General features: G+C 44.5%; 1 protein-coding gene across 2 annotated transcripts in view; it reads right to left on the bottom strand.

The window, feature by feature from the left end:
- The window catches only part of gtf2h4 (general transcription factor IIH, polypeptide 4), an 83,552-nt gene extending 66,103 nt beyond the window's left edge, over nucleotides 1–17,449 (bottom strand). Inside the window, exons 1-3 of one of the 2 annotated variants that reach the window (XM_033637517.2) lie at nucleotides 17,313–17,449; nucleotides 16,822–16,940; nucleotides 16,596–16,700 (exon numbers count right to left, since the gene is read on the bottom strand). In XM_033637517.2, the coding sequence (XP_033493408.2) occupies nucleotides 16,596–16,700; nucleotides 16,822–16,937 (221 nt within the window). In that variant the 5' untranslated portion in view covers nucleotides 16,938–16,940; nucleotides 17,313–17,449. The remainder of the gene's footprint in view (nucleotides 1–16,595; nucleotides 16,701–16,821; nucleotides 16,941–17,312) is intronic. The other variant, XM_033637518.2, reaches the window with a different exon arrangement.
- Nucleotides 17,450–17,988: the final 539 nt, after the last annotated feature.

Genomic DNA, 17,988 nt, shown 5'->3' with positions numbered 1-17,988 from the left:
AAGATATCGATCATGTTGTCTCAGTATGAAAATGATAGAGAAAGGGCATAACTCCCAAATGGTCGGAGTATTCTTTTATGTGAAGATACACAGCGAAGACATAAGATAATCCTAACACAGCAAAGCTGTTACCTGCAGCCTTCGCTTGCAAAGCTAACGCTACTAACGTTAGGTCAGTCCAAGTAATTAGTGGAAACATGCTAACATGCTAACATGCTAACGTTACACACAAATTAGTAGTAAAGTAAGACCTGTTCATAAATGTTCTGGTGTAGCTCTGAATTTCTTATAAACTGAGGACAACTGCCTGCTGTATATTTGTGTTCATGGTCACAGTCACAGATAATTTTACATGATGCTCCTTCGTTATCCGCCATGACATCAAAAGTACAACCAAGTGCTCATAGATACATCTTTGGTAAAATTGTTAGGTGTTATGTGTTCAGCAATGACCATTGCGTACTGCTTACTCGAAGAACACACGGCTCCTTCTTCTGTGGTTTAATCGCTGCGGCCGCTGCGGGCGAGCAGAATCACTTCCACCTCAGGTGCCGTATTCTGGTTTGCTGACTTCCGCTGTGTGTCCGACCCGAGTGAGGCTACGCTAAATAGCCATATAGAGAAAGGCTTTTTTGTCGCTGTTGGGTTCAAATAAATATGCGGATCTTCAAGGGGGGGTGATACGAACTAGGGGCAGTTTTATTAATGGTAAAAAGTTCCACACAGCTGCTTTAACTCTTCCTCTACTTATACCTTCACATACACCATTGTTTACACGCCACCTACTGTGGAAACCAGTGACCCACACATCATTGGACACAGATACAAAAATGGCTCTAACAGTTACCTTTGTAAAATGTTGCCGTTGTCCCTGGCTTTATATGAGAAGAGGAAAAGATCGCTAGACGCTAGGCTAATTTATACAATGTAAAATGCCATAGACTTGTGCTAATAACATTAGCATGTTGTATTGGTGGGGGAAATGTGTCCAGATAGACAAGACAAGTGTTTGTCTGTCAGTTCTGCGATTTATAGTGAAGCCAATTTACGTACTTGTGTTTGAAATTGTTTCTATTAAGTGGTGCATTCATTATTTAAATATAGTAAAAAAAAAAATTGTATATTTTTATTTGTCTTTCAGAAACCATCTACATTCAAAATTCTAAATTGTATTCAGTGGATCATTCATTCTCATGACTGTATGCACATATGGTGAAGAGTCATCTATAATGCTGCCAGTCGTTCAATTCAGTTGGAAGAACCTGAACTTTTCACTGTTTCTGCGTCTACTCTCTAGGCATGTGCCAGTATGAGTTTTTGATGGTATGATAACTGTGGGAAAAAATACCACGGTAATCGGTATTACCGTGATAATAATAATAATAATGATGATAATAATAATAATAATAATAATAATAATAATAATAAAACAAGCGTCGTCCTATTTTCATGCTCTACACTTTAAAACGGTAGGCTAATATTCGTTTCACGTACCAGGCATCTCCTGTCAGTGCAACGCATCATCACACCAGTTGTTTAAATGTGTAACATAGACCCGTTAAAAGTAATACAGCAGTTTCTTAACTTCACGATGGTGACTCCGCCCAGCAGCTTGTTGAGCTCCTCGTCGTTGCGGACAGCCAGCTGCCAGTGACAGGGATGATACGGGTCTTCTTGTTGTCACAGGCAGTGTTTCCAGCCAACTCCAGGATCTCAGTAGTCAGATACTCCAGCACAGCCGCCAGGTAGACGGGGGCACCGGCACTAACACGCTCCGCATAGTTTCCTTTGCACAGCAGCCAGTGAACACGGCCGACTGGGAACTGGAGCTCAGCACGGGAGGAGGGGGTCTTTGCCTTGGCTCTGGGGGTTCTTCTGATAGCCTAAATGGTCCCACACCAGAGACTTTGTCCTTTTCGTCAGTGGGAAAAGTTCAGCTTCGCCTCCTCCAGCCATGTTTGCAGTTTGCACGTGAGTGGATTTACACTGATTACTGACGTACTGACTGACTGACTGAGGCTGCCCCCCCAATAATTGTGCTGACTGCAACGGCTGCACATGCATGATTTCAGAGTGTGTGCCAGTTAAAATGTGTGACTGGCACAGAGTTATTTCTGAGTTTTGAGTTCCTGAAGTTCCCATTTATGAAACGTAGCATAGGTTACACCGTCGGCCTTTACCATTGGAACGGAAAATGGGCGGTTAGTGACACCATGACATTCTTTTACCATGGTAAACTGTGATGCCGGTAACCGGCACATGCCTACTACTCTCTATACATTACAAGGTCAAAGTCTCTGCAATATTGGTCCTTGGAGCCAGATCACCCACGACGGTGCCATGGATGCAGAGAGAACAGCAGCAACTGAATGTGGAGCACATGAAGGAGGAAGGCCGCCACAGCTTCCAGCACATTTGCAAGACTATAAGTTAAGTCTGCCACAGTCCCTCATGCCTTATACTACTCCCCTCAAGGATGACAGTGAAAACGCCAACACACAGCAGTTGCAGTCACTCTGCTTGCAGACCTAGTTTGCCACCACTGGTGACCAGCCATACACTGCGCTCGGACCCAATCCCTGTCTCTCTTCGCCAGCAGCAATTAGCAAGGTGTATCAGTGGGACATAGCATCACACACTAGCAACCTGCCCTGACAACTGAATCTGTGTGTGTGGGGCACCAATCACCAGCCCCCTCAGGGCAGAGTGACCACAGTCAGCACCTGTCAGAAGGCAGCATAAACACAAGCAGACCTTGATCTCCTGTACTGCAGCTAATATCACTCCAGCTAGGCCCGCCTACCCAGCCTCAAGCTAATATGCTGCTCACATCGCTGCCACACACAACAACTGTAGCAATACCGTCTCAAGCAACTCAAGCAACAAACTATGTATTGTTAACTCCCTACCTCCTACAGTAACTTCTGCACAACGGTTCAGAGAAGTTTCTAGGCTGCCAGCCCCCACTGCGACGAGTAGTGGGGGCCATGGCACAGTCTAACGTTCAGGGCACACAAGCAGTGGGTCACATGGGCCAACAAACATCAACAGCAACAGGGTACCAGCCTACTTACCAGCCAAATCAGCCAGTGCTATCACCTGTAGAGATGACCAATGACATCTGCATATCCTCTGTAGCCTGTGCAGCCTGCATATCAAACCCAAACAGCAACAGCGCTGTACTCTGCACACAAACTACCTGCTACAGCTGTTGTCCAGCCAGTGAGCCAGCACCCGGCAGGCACGCTTTGGCAGTCTACATATCAATCACCATACACCCCTGTGGTGCCCCGGCAGACAGTGTATCAGCTTCCACCAGTCATCCCTGTACAGCCGGTGTACAGCCAAAGCTGAGCCACCATCCAAAACCTGTTAACCAACCCCAGCCTTCTCCATCAACTCGGCTGGCCTATCTTCTGGTGCCTCCAACACCTGCTCCAACACCGTGCTGGCCCAGCAAGTTAAGTGCATGTTTATCCATGCACTTAACTTGAGCCCTAGTATACATCACCACAGGTACCATGCACTCACTGGCAGCCGGTCCCAGTACCTGAACTGCCTAAGTAGATGACAGTGAGAGAGCTTGCTAACCTGAAGATGGTGCTAGACCACCTACTCAGCCCCCACACTGAACTCTCTGAACATTATAAGTACCGTGTGCTCATGAGGTACCTGGTCCTGGATGAAGCCAAGCTAATAGCTCAGTCCTGCAGGCATTATGCACAGCCCTACACCGCCAGCGGCTAGCAGTGTGATCCCGTCTGGACCAAGAGGCCGTTAGCATCCTGGAAGCACATACAGAGACGGTTAAGGTCAGCGACATACTTCGGTACACCACACCCTTGCTCCGTGTCAAGGACGTACCACCACTAAATGCCTCAGCAGAAGCAGTTTTGCCGATGCACCACCGCACAGAGCAACTACTGGTAAAGCACTCAGCCAAATCTAAAATCTACGAAGCAGAGATCCAGAGGCTTATTGATGGAGGGTGTTTTACCAAACTCACACAGAAGAGGTGGATAATACCAGCGAGTCATGGTTCATCCCCCATCACCTAGTCCACCACAATGGCAAGGTTTGTCTGGACTTTGACTGTTCCTTCACAAACCACAGTCTTTCCCTCAACAAGCAACTCCTTCCAGGTCCAAAACTTGGGTCATCGCTCATCTTTGTCCTCCTTTGATCCTGGCAGTACACTGTTGCCATCAGCGGAGACATCCAGGCATATTTCATCAGGTTCATCTCCTACCTGAGGACCATCCACTGCTGAGGTTTGTCTGGCGAAACCTGAGAAGGGAGAAGCAGCCTGACATCTACCAATGGCATTTCATGCCGACTGGTACAACCAGCAGCCCATGCTGCACAACATTTACGCTGCAAAAGCAAGTCAAAGATCACTCAGAGGGACATGAAGACATCCTGCTGTCCATTAAGCAGTCATTCTGCATGGACAACTGTCTCCACAGCCTTTCAACACCAGAGTCTGCCAAGCGCCTTATGGACAAGATGTATCAGTGTCTAGCCTTGGGAGAATTTAACATCCAGCGGTAGGTGAATAATGTCCCCTCTGTTGCCTCCCATCTGCCTTCTACTGCCAGATTGGAGGCATGGAAAAGAGCATCAACCCTCAGGAACCGGCTCTGGCCTACGGTGGCATTGTCCAATTGATCAGCTCAGCTACTGGTCAAAGCTAATGGACAGTGAGAGCCCCACAATGCAACATATATACAAGGTGCTAGCCCAGCAATATGATCCTCTTGGCATCATTATTACCTGTATGGCGCGGGCCATGGTTCTCATCCAGAGGCTGTTGTCAAAAAGGAGGAGCTGGAACGAGCCAAACCTCCCTCCTGACGTTCTCGAAGCCTGGTCCAGCTGGGAGGAGGAACTCCCTGAGCTGGCTAACATCTCCATACTATGAACCTACGCACCATTGGAGGTCAGTACTGAAGCAACAGACTACACCCTGCATGTCTTCTGTGATGCCTCCGAACAGGTATACGGTTTGGTAGCCTACTTTATGACAAAGAGAGATGAAACAGTCCATGTCTCATTTGCAGTGATAAGACTCTTTATCCAGGATGTGAAGGCACGCCTACTCAACCCAGGGCATGAAAGGGTCTTCGCCGAGATCAGGCGCCAGTACTGGGTCCTGCGTGGGAGACAGGCCGTCAAGCATCATCAGAGGTCTTGTGTTGAATGCAAGAAGTGGAGAGGGAAGCCATTTATTCCAATGATGACTTACACCTATGCCCGTCTGCGGCTCCTCAGGCCTCCATTCTTTTCAATGGGAGTGGACTGCTTCGGCCCATACACCGTCAAGGTCGGGCAGCATAGTGAGAAACGTTGTGGAGTCATATTTAAATGTCTTGACAAAGACCGTCTCATCAGTGTCTTGTTGTGTCCATCTGAATCTGCTGACTAGCCTTGATGCAGCATTAAGGCAATTCATCTCCTGCAGAGGCACACTTTCAGAGGTTCTCTCATATCAGGGGATGAACTTCAGAGGTGCAGAGAGGGAACTAAAGAGGGCATTTACTCCAATGGGACCAAAGCTACAGAAAAGGCTTGCCAAGCAACACATCAGGTTTCGGCCCGTCAGCAGCTCCACACTTTGGTGGTGCCTTGGAGCGCAAAATACAGTCTGTCAAGAAAGCTCTGCAGGGTGTTATCGGCACTCAGTCCTTCCAAGAGGAAGTCCTGCTTACAATTTTGGTCAAGGTGGAAGGCATCCTTACAGCCAAACCCTTAGGATACGTGTCATCAGATGATGCGGGACCGGATCCCGTAACTTGTTGATGGAGCGGTGGGACGCCTCACTGCCACAGGTTTCCTAGGCTCCTGACCCACTCACAAAGAGACAGTGGCATCATTGTCAAATGGCAGTGGACCACTTCTGGGTGCAATTCCTTAGAAACTACTTACTGTCTCTTCAAGTAAGTCAGAATTTGCAGCAACACACCAACAATCTCCAGAAAACTGTCGTGATGATTACTGATCCTCAGCTGCCACACACCCATTGGTCCATCGGGCAGGTGGTCAAACTGAATGCAAGTGCTGATGGACGCATTCAGTCAGCTGAAGTGCAAGTCGTGAACAAGGCTTACCTGAGACCGGTACATGCCTGGTCCAGTTGCCCGCTGTTCCAGATGACAATGCTGACTCAGAAACTCTTGACCTAGGGACTGCTTGTAACACCTTAGGGAATTCATCTTGTTTACATAACAGACATGCTTTTCTTGGGGCAGCTGTCGTAAATTCCCTGTTATTTTACCATACTAGGACAGTGCCTTCAGTCAGGCACCTTTTTGGACAGCCCAGAATGTACCATAGGGTGCAAGTAGTGTTTAGGTTGTGTGTGGCGTTTTTGTGAGCCCAGGCTGCGCCGTGGGTGCATAATCCTCATCAGCACTTGTTTGCTGTTGCTTAAGTACTAAAGCATGCTTCTCTCCTTCTCTCTCTCACCTTAGTTTCTGTAAAGTTGGTTGTTCTTCATTTGCTAACATTTACATCCTATTTCTGCATATCCCTAACTTGGCTTCTTCTCCGGAGCCTTTGTGATCCACTGTCTTGCAGGTTAAGTCGCATGGGTGTCAGCGTGGGTTTTCTCCAGGTACTCTGGCTTCCCCCCACAGTCCAAAGACATGCAGGTTAATTGGTGACTCTAAATTGCCCGTAGGTGTGAATGTGAGCGTGAATGGTTGTCTGTCTCTATATATCAGCCCTGCATTAGTCTGGCAACCTGTCCAGGATGTACCCCACCTCTCGCCCAATGTTAACTGGGATAGGTTCCAGCTCCTCCGCGACCCTCAACAGGATAAGTGTTTATGGAAAATGAATGAATGAATTATTATAATATTGTTACTAAAATTAATGTTGTCGTAAGCTATTTTCATTACTGTCTGCCAAGAATCTCTCTCGGTCTCTCTCTGTCTCAATTTCTCTCTCTGTCTCTCTCTGTCTCTCTCTCTCTCTGTCTCTCTCAATTCAATTTCAAATGGCTTTATTGGCATGAGGTAACACTGTACATATTGCCAAAGCAATCTCTCTCTCTGTCTCAATTTCTCTCTGTCTCTCTCTCTCTCTCTCTCTCTCTCTCTCTCTCTCTCCGAGTGTGTGCTGAGAGTGACAGGGTGAGTGCTTCGGAGAGCGTCTGTGATCGTGTGTAAGTTTTAAGTAAACCCTTTTTGCTTTCTCTCTTCCACTGACTGTTAGCGGATGTTTTGGTGTAAACTTTCTCTGTCATCAGAGTTGGTTTGAGTATTCCTTTGTGAAGTTTTTGTTGTTTGTTTGGCGGCTGCCGCCGCCGCCATTCATCTCTGAATGGCAGTGCGTGGTGTCTCCGGGTTGGAGAATCTGACTCGCCGCCATGCTGTCAAACTTTCTCCGGGTGCTGGTATTTCAGTAGAGGAGTGTAGTTTGGCTGTGGGTGCCGTTGTTGGCTATGGCTACGGCTGATTGAGAGTGGAGTCGTGATCCAGGGATCACTGACTCCGGTTTTTTCTTTGGTTAACCCCGCTAAAAAAGTTGTTATTTCAAATGTGCCCCCTTTTCTGAGGAATGAAATGATAGAGAAGGAGTTAGCCCGGCATGGGCAGCTAGTGTCCCCGATAAAAATGATCCCCCTCGGGTGTAAGTCACCACACCTGAAGCACGTCATGTCTTTCAGAAGACAAGTCTTTATGATTCTGAAAAACAATGAGCAGCTTTCGTTTTCCGTATCGATGACTTTGATTATACTGTTCATGTCACGTCTGATGCTCTGAAACATTTTGGTTGTGGGGCAGAGGGACACTTGGTCCGCTCATGCCCAGAGAAAATGAATCACCGTCAGGGTGCTGCGTCAGCACAGCGGACGCGCAGGACACAGGACTCACTGACGCACAGAGGGCTGCATACACTGATACTCACGGGGCCACACAGAAAACACAGAAGGATACAGAAAACATGCAGGATAAGACACAGAAAACACAGAAGAAGGATACAGAAAACAACATACAAGACACGCAAAACACACAAAATAACAGCTCACATAATGCTGATGCACAGAACAACATCCAGATGAACACAGACAGGGGTGAAAGTGGGACAGGAAATGATGAAAATGATTCCAATGATGAAATGTTTGATGATGCTGATGATGTTCAGAGTCAGCAGGATGGAAAAGAACAGACTGGTCACACTGCAACCAGAGTGGCTGAGTCTGTTCTAGATGAAGAATCTGTGTTGAATGATGAGCTGTTGAAACTTGCTGTTAAAAGGAAAAGTTCAGAAACTAAAGAGAGCAGCGCTAAAACTACTAAAGTGTCTAAAATAGAACTGCAGTGTTCCTCCTCCCAGTTAGAGGAGAATACACAGAGTACACTGCAGAGTGATGATGATGATGATGATGATGATGATGATAATGATAGAGCATGCAGGATGAAATCCAGAGTAGCTACTCTTTCCAAAGAGTTTGAACCTTCCTGACTCAAACCAAAGGCAGTAGGGGTGTTAAAGTGGAGGATCATTTTCCTGATTTGCAGCTCTTTTATGATTCTGTCCGTTTTTATATGAAAAACACCAGAAATCTCGGGCAGCCTTCTTTCACTGATCCGGAAATCTTCCGGCTGAGGAAGTTTCTGGTTAAAGTTCGGGACCAGATAGCTAGTGATGACTAAGAGCCTTCTCTGGTCCCTCTTCATTTCTCTGTGCTGGTTAGGATTCAGCTTGATAATTATTATGTGTGAGATAAAGCTGGGCTCCTTAAACATTAACGGTGCCAGAGAAGACACTAAAAGAGCTTCTCTTTTTACTCTGATTAAGAGTAAAAACTTAAATGTCACCTTCCTGCAGGAGACACACAGTTCTCTTGATAATGAGTCTGACTGGAAGAGGGAATGGGGTGGGGAGGTTATTCTCAGCCATAAAAGTAACACTAGTGGAGGAGTGGGAATCCTCTTCTCTGCAGATTTCTTACCTTCTTCCTTCTCTGTAGAAGAAGTTGTTCCCGGTCGACTGTTAAAGCTCACAGCCTAATTTGAAAAAGTCTAAGTTGTATTTATAAATGTCTATGCTCCGAGTCTGAGCTCAGAGAGAATATTGTTTTTAGATGTGTTAAAAGATGTTCTCAGTAACTGTAGCAGTGAAGAGTACCTGTTTCTGGGGGGAGACTTCAATTGTACTGAAGACCCTGTTCTAGACAGGAACCATCCAGAGCCCCACGCTGCTTCTAGGAGCTGTCTCTCTAAAATGATTGAACATTTTGAACTTTGTGATGTTTGGAGATTTTTCCATAAACACCAGCGGCAGTATACCTGGTCTCACTGTAAAGATAATATGTTATCTTTAGCCAAACTTGATTGGGTGTATAGCTTTGAGCATCATGTTACATGCCTGTGGATATTCTCATTCATCCAGGTCATAGTTATCTCAAGGCAATTGAATCGAACGCAACTGGACTTGGTTTTGTCTTAGAAGACATTTCACCTCTTATCCAAGAGGCTTCATCAGTTCATGCTTGTCTGACTAGGCTGGAACTAGTCTGACAAACTGGTGTGGAAGCACCCAGGTATTTAACCTCTGGGGAGGACTTCACAAGGCCAATGATGTCACTGGTTCATTAGTGCTCCAATGGTGTGTCAACGACAGTCATTGAAACTCCTGTTGCAACTGGAGTCGTTAGAGTCACATGAGGCCATTTGTGAACGACCGTTGTTTTTAGAGGTTTTAGAGTTGTTAAGCCTCCTGGGCAAGGATGAAAGGACAGCATTATAGGTGGGGGATAGGTGGTGTCGCAGACCTCCTCCTCTATTGAGAGATGGCTTTTCCAATTTCACATAGATGGCTTCTTTTACACCTCTTTCAAACCATCGGTCTTCCCTGTCCAAAATGTGCACATTGCTGTCTTCGAAGGAGCGTACTTTCTCCTTGAGGTGTAGATAGACAGCTGAGTCTTGCCCTGACGAGTTAGCCCTTCTATGTTGGGCCATGCGTTTGTTTAGTGGTTGTTTTGTTTCACCAATGTACAAGTCTGGGCGTTCCTCACTGCATTGGACAGCGTACACTAGGTTGCTCTTCTGAGTGTGTGGTGTACGGTCTTTTGGGTGTACCAGTCTTTGTCTGAGTGTGTTACTGGGTTTGAAATACACAGGGATGTGATGTTTGCTAAAAATCCTCCTGAGAAAGATCCTCCTTGGAAAGATCATTGACTTCACAAATAAAGCACAACTAGCTCAACACACCATGAGCAAAGAAAGACAAAAAAGGAAATTCCATAACCTACAAAAACGAAGCAACACTAACAAGACAGAAATCCTTATTTGGAGGCAAAAAACTGACAATCCCACACAATATGAAACGCATGACAGGTGGGTAAAGAACTTGTCAGACAGGGAACGTACCCACCCAGAGAGAGGGGTCTTAGCCAAAGGACTGAACTTTGCCGTGACACCACAGCAATTACCGAGTTGATCTGATCACAGCTACAGAATCAGCTATAAGGAAAAACAACTTGACAGAAACCGAAGCCGAGCAGCTTAGGTTGAAAGTGTCAGCAGCTCTGTCCAGTGCTAAGCTCCCACCCTCCAATCTCACTACTGAGGAAAGGAAAGCTGTGACATCCCTGAGCAAGGATCCAAACATTACCATCCTTCCAGCAGATAAAGGGAGATGTACGGTAGTTCTCAATACATCTGACTACCACAACAAGGTCTCTACACTTCTCAGTGATACTAACACCTATGAATCGCTGAAACGAGACCCAACCAGTGGATACAAGAAAAAGACAATAGAATGCCTACAAAAACTACAGAAAGAGGGCACCATTGATCGCCTACAATATCACCGTCCGTACCCCCAAGATGCCATCCCGTGCATATATGGGCTCCCCAAGATTCACAAAGAAGGGGCCCCCCTCAGACCCATTGTCAGCAGCATTAACTCGGTCACATATAACATTGCCAAACATGTAGCCAACATCCTGGCTCCCTTGGTGGGCAATACGCCCCACCATATCCAGAACTCCATAGACTTTGTGAACAAAGTAAGAGGTTTAAAAATGGATCCAGATGATACCATGGTATCCTATGATGTGAGTTCCCTGTTCACTTGCATTCCAACCATGGAGGCTATGGAAACAGGCAACGGTTGATACATGACAACACCCTCCACGACAGAACCAAGCTCAGCCCAGACCAGATATGCCAACTACTGGAGCTCTGCCTGAGCACTGCCTATTTCAAATACAATGGCAATTTTTACAGACAGAAACATGGCTGTGCCATGGGCTCACCGGTATCTCCCATTGTGGCTAACCTGTACATGGAGGATGTAGAATACAGAGCATTGAACTCCTTTGAGGGAACAGCACCGAGCCACTGGTTCAGATATGTGGATGACACATGGGTTAAAATCAAAACTCAAGAGGTACAAGCTTCCAATGAACACATCAATTCAGTGGACAAAAACATCAAGTTCACAAGAGAAGATGTTAAGGAGAATAGTTTGCCCTTCTTGGATTGTGACGTGCACATTACAGAGGACAGAGGCCTCCACATTGGGGTATACAAGAAACCCACTCACACAGACCAATACTTAGTGTTCGATTCTCACCACCCACTGGAACACAAATTAGGTGTTATCAGGACGCTACAACACAGAGCTGATAACGTACCTACCAGCACTCAGGCCCAAGGGAAGGAGCATGAACATTTGAGGGAGGTTCTAAAAACTTGTGGTTACCCCAGTTGGACCTTTGTGAAATCAGCAGCCTGTTCCAGAAAGAACAAGGTGGGTGACGAAGAAAAGAACAAGCGCAATAACATTGTCATCCCCTATGTGTCTGGGGTATCTGAAAAACTCAGGAGAATTTTTAGCAAACACCACATCCCTGTGTATTTCAAAACCAGTAACGCACTCAGACAAAGACTGGTACACCCAAAAGACCGTACACCACACACTCAGAAGAGCAACCTAGTGTACGCTGTCCAATGCAGTGAGGAATGCCCAGACTTGTACATTGGTGAAACAAAACAACCACTAAACAAACGCATGGCCCAACATAGAAGGGCTAACTCGTCAGGGCAAGACTCAGCTGTCTATCTACACCTCAAGGAGAAAGTACACTCCTTCGAAGACAGCAATGTGCACATTTTGGACAGGGAAGACCGATGGTTTGAAAGAGGTGTAAAAGAAGCCATCTATGTGAAATTGGAAAAGCCATCTCTCAATAGAGGAGGAGGTCTGCCACACCACCTATCCCCCACCTATAATGCTGTCCTTTCATCCTTGCCCAGGAGGCTTAACAACTTAACCTCTAAAAACAACAGTCGTTCACAAATGGCCTCATGTGACTCTAACGACTCCAGTGACAACCGTTGCAACAGGAGTTTCAACAACTGTCGTTGACACACCATTGGAGCACTAACGAACCAGTGACATCATTGGCCTTGTGAAGTCCTCCCCAGAGGTTAAATACCTGGGTGCTTCCACACCAGTTTGTCAGACTAGTTCCAGCCTAGTCAGACAAGCATGAACTGATGAAGCCTCTTGGATAAGAGGTGAAACGTCTTCTAAGACAAAACCAAGTCTAGTTGCGTTCGATTCAATTGTCTTGAGATGAGCATCATGTTAGTGTATTTAAAGGTAGTTGCATTAATCCAGTAGGTATATCAGACCATGCTCTGGTTCAGTGCTCTATCTTAATTAAGAATATCAAATGTAAAAGTGCTTACTGGCATTTTAACAGCATCTTGTTGTCTGATAATATTTTTAAGAATGTGTTCAGGTCTTTTTGGAGTAACCACAGACTAACTAAACATGAGTACAGCTCCTTACAGCAGTGGTGGGACGGGGGAAGGTCAAAATCAAACAGCTTTGCCTACAGTACACTCTCAATGTCACAAAGGACATGGCCAGATCTGTGAGAGCTCTGGAGAGAGAAGTGGTGGAGCTGCAGGGTTTAGCAGACTCCACAGGAGATCGAGAATGGATTCAAGTTCTCAAAAGTAAAAAATCAGCTCTGTCTGACCTGCTGGGTATCTCTGCTCAGGGTGCACTTATTAGATCACGTTTTCAGGATGTTGTAAAGATGGATGCTCCCTCTCACTTCTTCTTCAGTCTTGAGTGTAAGAATGGTCAGAGGAGGCTGATTCACTCCCTCAGGTCTGACACTGGGCAGCTGCTGCAGGAGTCAGCGGACATTCAGCAGTGTGCTGTTGGTTTTTATGAGAACCTCTATAAGACAGAGTTCCAGGAGGACCCTGAGGTGGCTCAGTCCTTCTATGAAGGCCTTCCTCAGGTCTCTGAGGAGGACAACGCTGAGCTGGAGGCACAGCTCTCTGCTCAGGAGCTGCAGGTGGCCCTGCAGAGCCTGCAGAGCGGGAAGGCTCCTGGGATAGACGGCCTCCCTGCAGACTTTTATAAAGTTTTCTGGCCTGTTATTGGCCTGTTCTTAGAGTGCAGTAGACTGGTTTCTCTGTTCCAGTTTCTGGTCCAGGTGTTTGCTTTGTTTGGAGAGGTTTTCTCTCATCAAATGTTCATCCTGGGTTACAGATACAACAGGAAAAACAGGACAAAATGTCAACTGTTTAACTTCCTGCTGGGTCAGGCAAAAATGTCTATTTATCTCAGCAGGAGAAACAAACTTGAGAGTTCTTCAGATGTTGATGCAAAGATAATTTTTGTTCACATGATAAAGGTCAGACTAAAAACTGATTTCTGTTTCTTTAAACTGACAAACAGCGTGGAGGATTTCACAGACATGTGGGCTCTGAAAAAAGTACTGTGCTCTGTGAAGATCAGATTTTGAATTGTACCGTTTGTAACGTTTTTATTGTAAACACTCAGACATGAGATGTCTGTTTTCATCATGTTGAACTTTTATTTCTCTCTCTCTCTCTCTCTTATAGCTGTAGTAGTTACTTTTCAGATTAAACTTTTATAGCATAATGAGTTTATAAATAAAGATTAAACTTTCCGTGGTTACCAGACTTTTTGACTTATAACTCCTACATCTCTTTTTGGCCTTGGTGCTATTTATTTTTAGAAGCTAAATCATTTAGGCTGTTTGCACAATTGTATCGCGCTTGATGTGAATTAAACAGGCAGTTACATCGAAATTTCACCTCTGGGCAAGCATGTCATCATTGAAAAGGATCATATAATGTTGTGGTGGTGACTTTAAAACTTCAGCATAGAGGATTTTTATTGCAACTTTCATTTGTCTGGTTTCTGTTACCTTACCTTCAAAATTACCGCTGGCTTACCAGAGCCTCTCCCGCTCTGTCTGTGCTCTGTGTCTCAATGTGACATGATGTGAAAGCATCACAGGTGTCAGTGTTGATTGGCTATCACTTGTGCCGTGTAACCAATCAGAGGGGGCTGTAGGCTGGACATTGTTACAAAGCCCAGTGCAGTGGGGACTGCAGGCAGGGAGGGAGACGGCTGTATCAGAGCTAAAGGAGCGAGTTTTAAAATACACTGAACAAAAATATAAACGCAACACTTTTGTTTTTGCTCCCATTTTTCATGAGCTGAACTAAAAGATCTAAAACATTTTCTATATACACAAAAGATCATTTCTCACAAATACTGTTCACAAATATTGTCACACCAGATACTGACTGGTTTTCTGACCCCCCCAGACTCCCCCAGTAAAGCAAAACTGCACATTTCAGAGTGGCCTTTTATTGTGGCCAGCCTAAGGCACACCTGTGCAATAATCATGCTGTCTAATCAGCATCTTGATATGCCACACCTGTGAGGTGGGATGGATTATCTCGACAAAGGAGAAGTGCTCACTAACACAGATTTTAGACAGATTTGTGAACAATATTTGTGAGAAATGGTCTTTTGTGTATATAGAAAATGTTTTAGATCTTTGAGTTCAGCTCATGAAAAATGGGAGCAAAAACAAAAATGTTGCGTTTATATTTTTGTTCAGTGTACATTCATTTGATCGGTTATCGATGAAAAAGTGTCCAGTGCTGATTATGGAAAACAGTAGGTTGTGTTTACTCGCACACTGTGCGCCTAAATCATTTTCCCGGTTCACACATATATATATTTTTAGGAGCAAATGCAAGTGAAATGCTCGCACTGCAGAGAGCACCCGTGCTGGACAGAAACTCCGCCACGCAGGAAATCCGATGCTGTGCTGGAGAACTTTAACCCCTGTAAATGTATTATGTTGATCTGTTCTGTATCTATTGCACGTCTGTCTGTCCTGCAAGAGTGATCCCTCCTCAGTTGCTCTTCCTGAGGTTTCGACCATTTTTTTCCCTGTTAAAGGTTTTTTTTGAGGGAGTTTTTCCTCATCCGCCATATGGGTCCAAAGGACAGAGGGATGTCGTATGCTGCAAAGCCCTCTGAGGCAAATTGTGATTTCTGAATTGGTACATTCATTATTTAGATATGGTAAACATTATTTGTATGTTTTTATTTGTCTTGAAGAAACCATTCTGCACTCAACATTCAACATTCAACATTCTACATTCTACATTCTATTCATCCATTCGGTGGATCATTCATTCTCATGCCTCTATGCACATATAGCAAAGAGTCATCTATAATGCTGCCAATCATTCAACTCAATATAAAGAACCTGAACTGTTCCCTGTGTCTGCGTTAACTCTCTGACCAGAGTTGCCGTTCTGGATAAAGTAGTTCCAGCAACATACATACTAAGTTTACAGTCTCTACAGTAAGACCAGATGATTGTGAATGTAATGTATGTATGTCAGTATGGCTTAACATATTGCTCTTTTTTTTGTCATTTTCAAAACAAAACAAACTGACTCTGCTGACTGTCTCTATGAGGTTACTGTAGTACTAACCCTCCAACCAAGTAAAATTCGAAATATTTAAATGTCAGTTTTTTGTGTTATTATTATCTATTTCAAAAAGGACTGGAATCCTATCAAATCACTTTTTTCCATCTTGTCTTTCTTCCTGTTATTCAATGAAACAACTGTGTATGTATTTTGTGTACAACTGTCAGCAAATGTCCTGTGCAGCTCAATAAAATATATATAGAAAAAGAAAAAAAAGATAATATTCACACTGGATCTGTACTATGTATTGGAAGACACCCTGAGTGGAGTTAGTAGAATCTGTATCAGCAAGAATCAGTGCATTCCTAATTCAGGGACTTATTAGTGGGTGAATGACAGATTTTGCTGCTTCCATAATGGGGAGTAGGGCTGCTCGATATATCGCTTGAACATCGCCATCGCGATGTGCGCATGTGGGATAGTCACATCACAGGGCATGTGATGTTTTCTCTTTTTTTAGAACATGTAAACGTTTGTTTTGCTTCAGAAAAGCAGCTCTGAAGAAAGCTCCACGCTCCTCTAAGCAGCCGCAAAAAATATATATTGCAAAAAAAAAAACCTTGCAATGTCAGTTTTTTCCAATATTGTGCAGCCAGAATGGGGAGGTTTTAAGAAAACAAATGTGGATGAAAATCAAAAAAAATCATAAAGAAGAAAACTCTCCAGTAACAGGTCAGTGACAGAAATGTTACAAAGTAGTACAAGAGTGTACTTAAAATGGTTCACCCCACTAACAATGCCGCTGGTGTTGTAATGAAGACATGACAAGGTTAAGTAACTTACTTCTGACTGTCTAATTTCACCCACAATGCTACTGCTGCCTGGGGGAGAGGCTGGTCCAGGAACAGCATACGCATTACATAATTCTTGGCCAAACAGGGGAGTTCTCTGTAGAGGATCAAAAACAATGTAAAATAGCACACCACAACGCCAGTCAATCAGTCCTGTGTCCTTATCAATACCATAATAGTCAGTAGGCTACAATGTGTGTGTAGTACAGTCACTGTACCTGTAGACAGCCAGACATGTTGCTGGATGGTTGTACAGTCTGTCCAAAATCTCAGGACTCAGCTCTCTCAGGTACTCATGCAAGTTCTTACACTGCAGCTGAACGCGTAGCCTCATTATCTAACGTTACCAAAATGAAAGAGAAAAGTCATTGAATGCAGTGTCACGATAAACGGAAAGATTCAGTCATCCTGATTACTTCATTCACACCCACGAGGGCGGAACCTCGCACCAAATCCCTTTAAAAATCTAGCGGTTTACTGTAGCTTTTGTCATCCCTGAGCGGACATAGTGATCTAATAACATATGGCCTCAGAGTTTTGATTCTTTGGATCTAACCCTCAATTCGGGACAGGTGTATTCAAAATAGAGCTCTTATTTAAATGTGGCAACGTGTATGCCACAACTCCAAAGTGTGTTGACAGTCAGTCACAACAAAGCATTACTGGGAAAAACATTCTGTAGCAGGTGTATGTAAAAGGCATTATTTACCGTAATGACGGATATAAAATATCGACGAATTTCTGACGGAAAAATTATTTAATAATAGAAAAATAACTGCACTGTTGCCATTCAGCAGATTTCTTCCGTGAAGTGGCCGTACGCATGTCACGTGATCTTAATACTAGTGTCCTTATTGGTCATGTTCTTCTTCGGTGATTTTCATTGGCGATCGTTTAACAACTGTGGTGCAATACCGCCACATACTCAACTCTGAGAGAGCGCGGACTGAGATTTATTAACTAAGAAAAGTTACTCCTCCTCCTTCCCCTACTACTACTACTACTACTACTAATAATAATAATAATAATAATAATAATAATGATAATAATATTATTATTATCATCATCATTATTATTATTATTATTAATAATAATAATAATAATAACAACAACAACAATAATAATCATCATCATTATCATGGTGGTGCGTTGGTGCAGTGGTTAGCACAGTGAGTGTTCTCCCAACCTGGGTTCAAACCCTCCTCTGTGTGGAGTTTGCATGTTCTCTCCGTGTCAGTGTGGGTTTTCTTCGGGTATTCCAGCTTCCTCTCACAATCCAGAGACATGCAGACAAGGTTATTGGTGACTCTAAACTGCCCGTAGGTATGAATGTGAGCATGAATGGTTGCCTGTCTCTATATGTCAGCCCTACGATAGTCTGGCAA

This window comes from Epinephelus lanceolatus, chromosome 16 (assembly GCF_041903045.1).
Source record: "Epinephelus lanceolatus isolate andai-2023 chromosome 16, ASM4190304v1, whole genome shotgun sequence".
Classification (NCBI taxonomy): domain Eukaryota; kingdom Metazoa; phylum Chordata; class Actinopteri; order Perciformes; family Serranidae; genus Epinephelus; species Epinephelus lanceolatus.
This window is presented reverse-complemented; position numbering and strand designations above follow the sequence as displayed.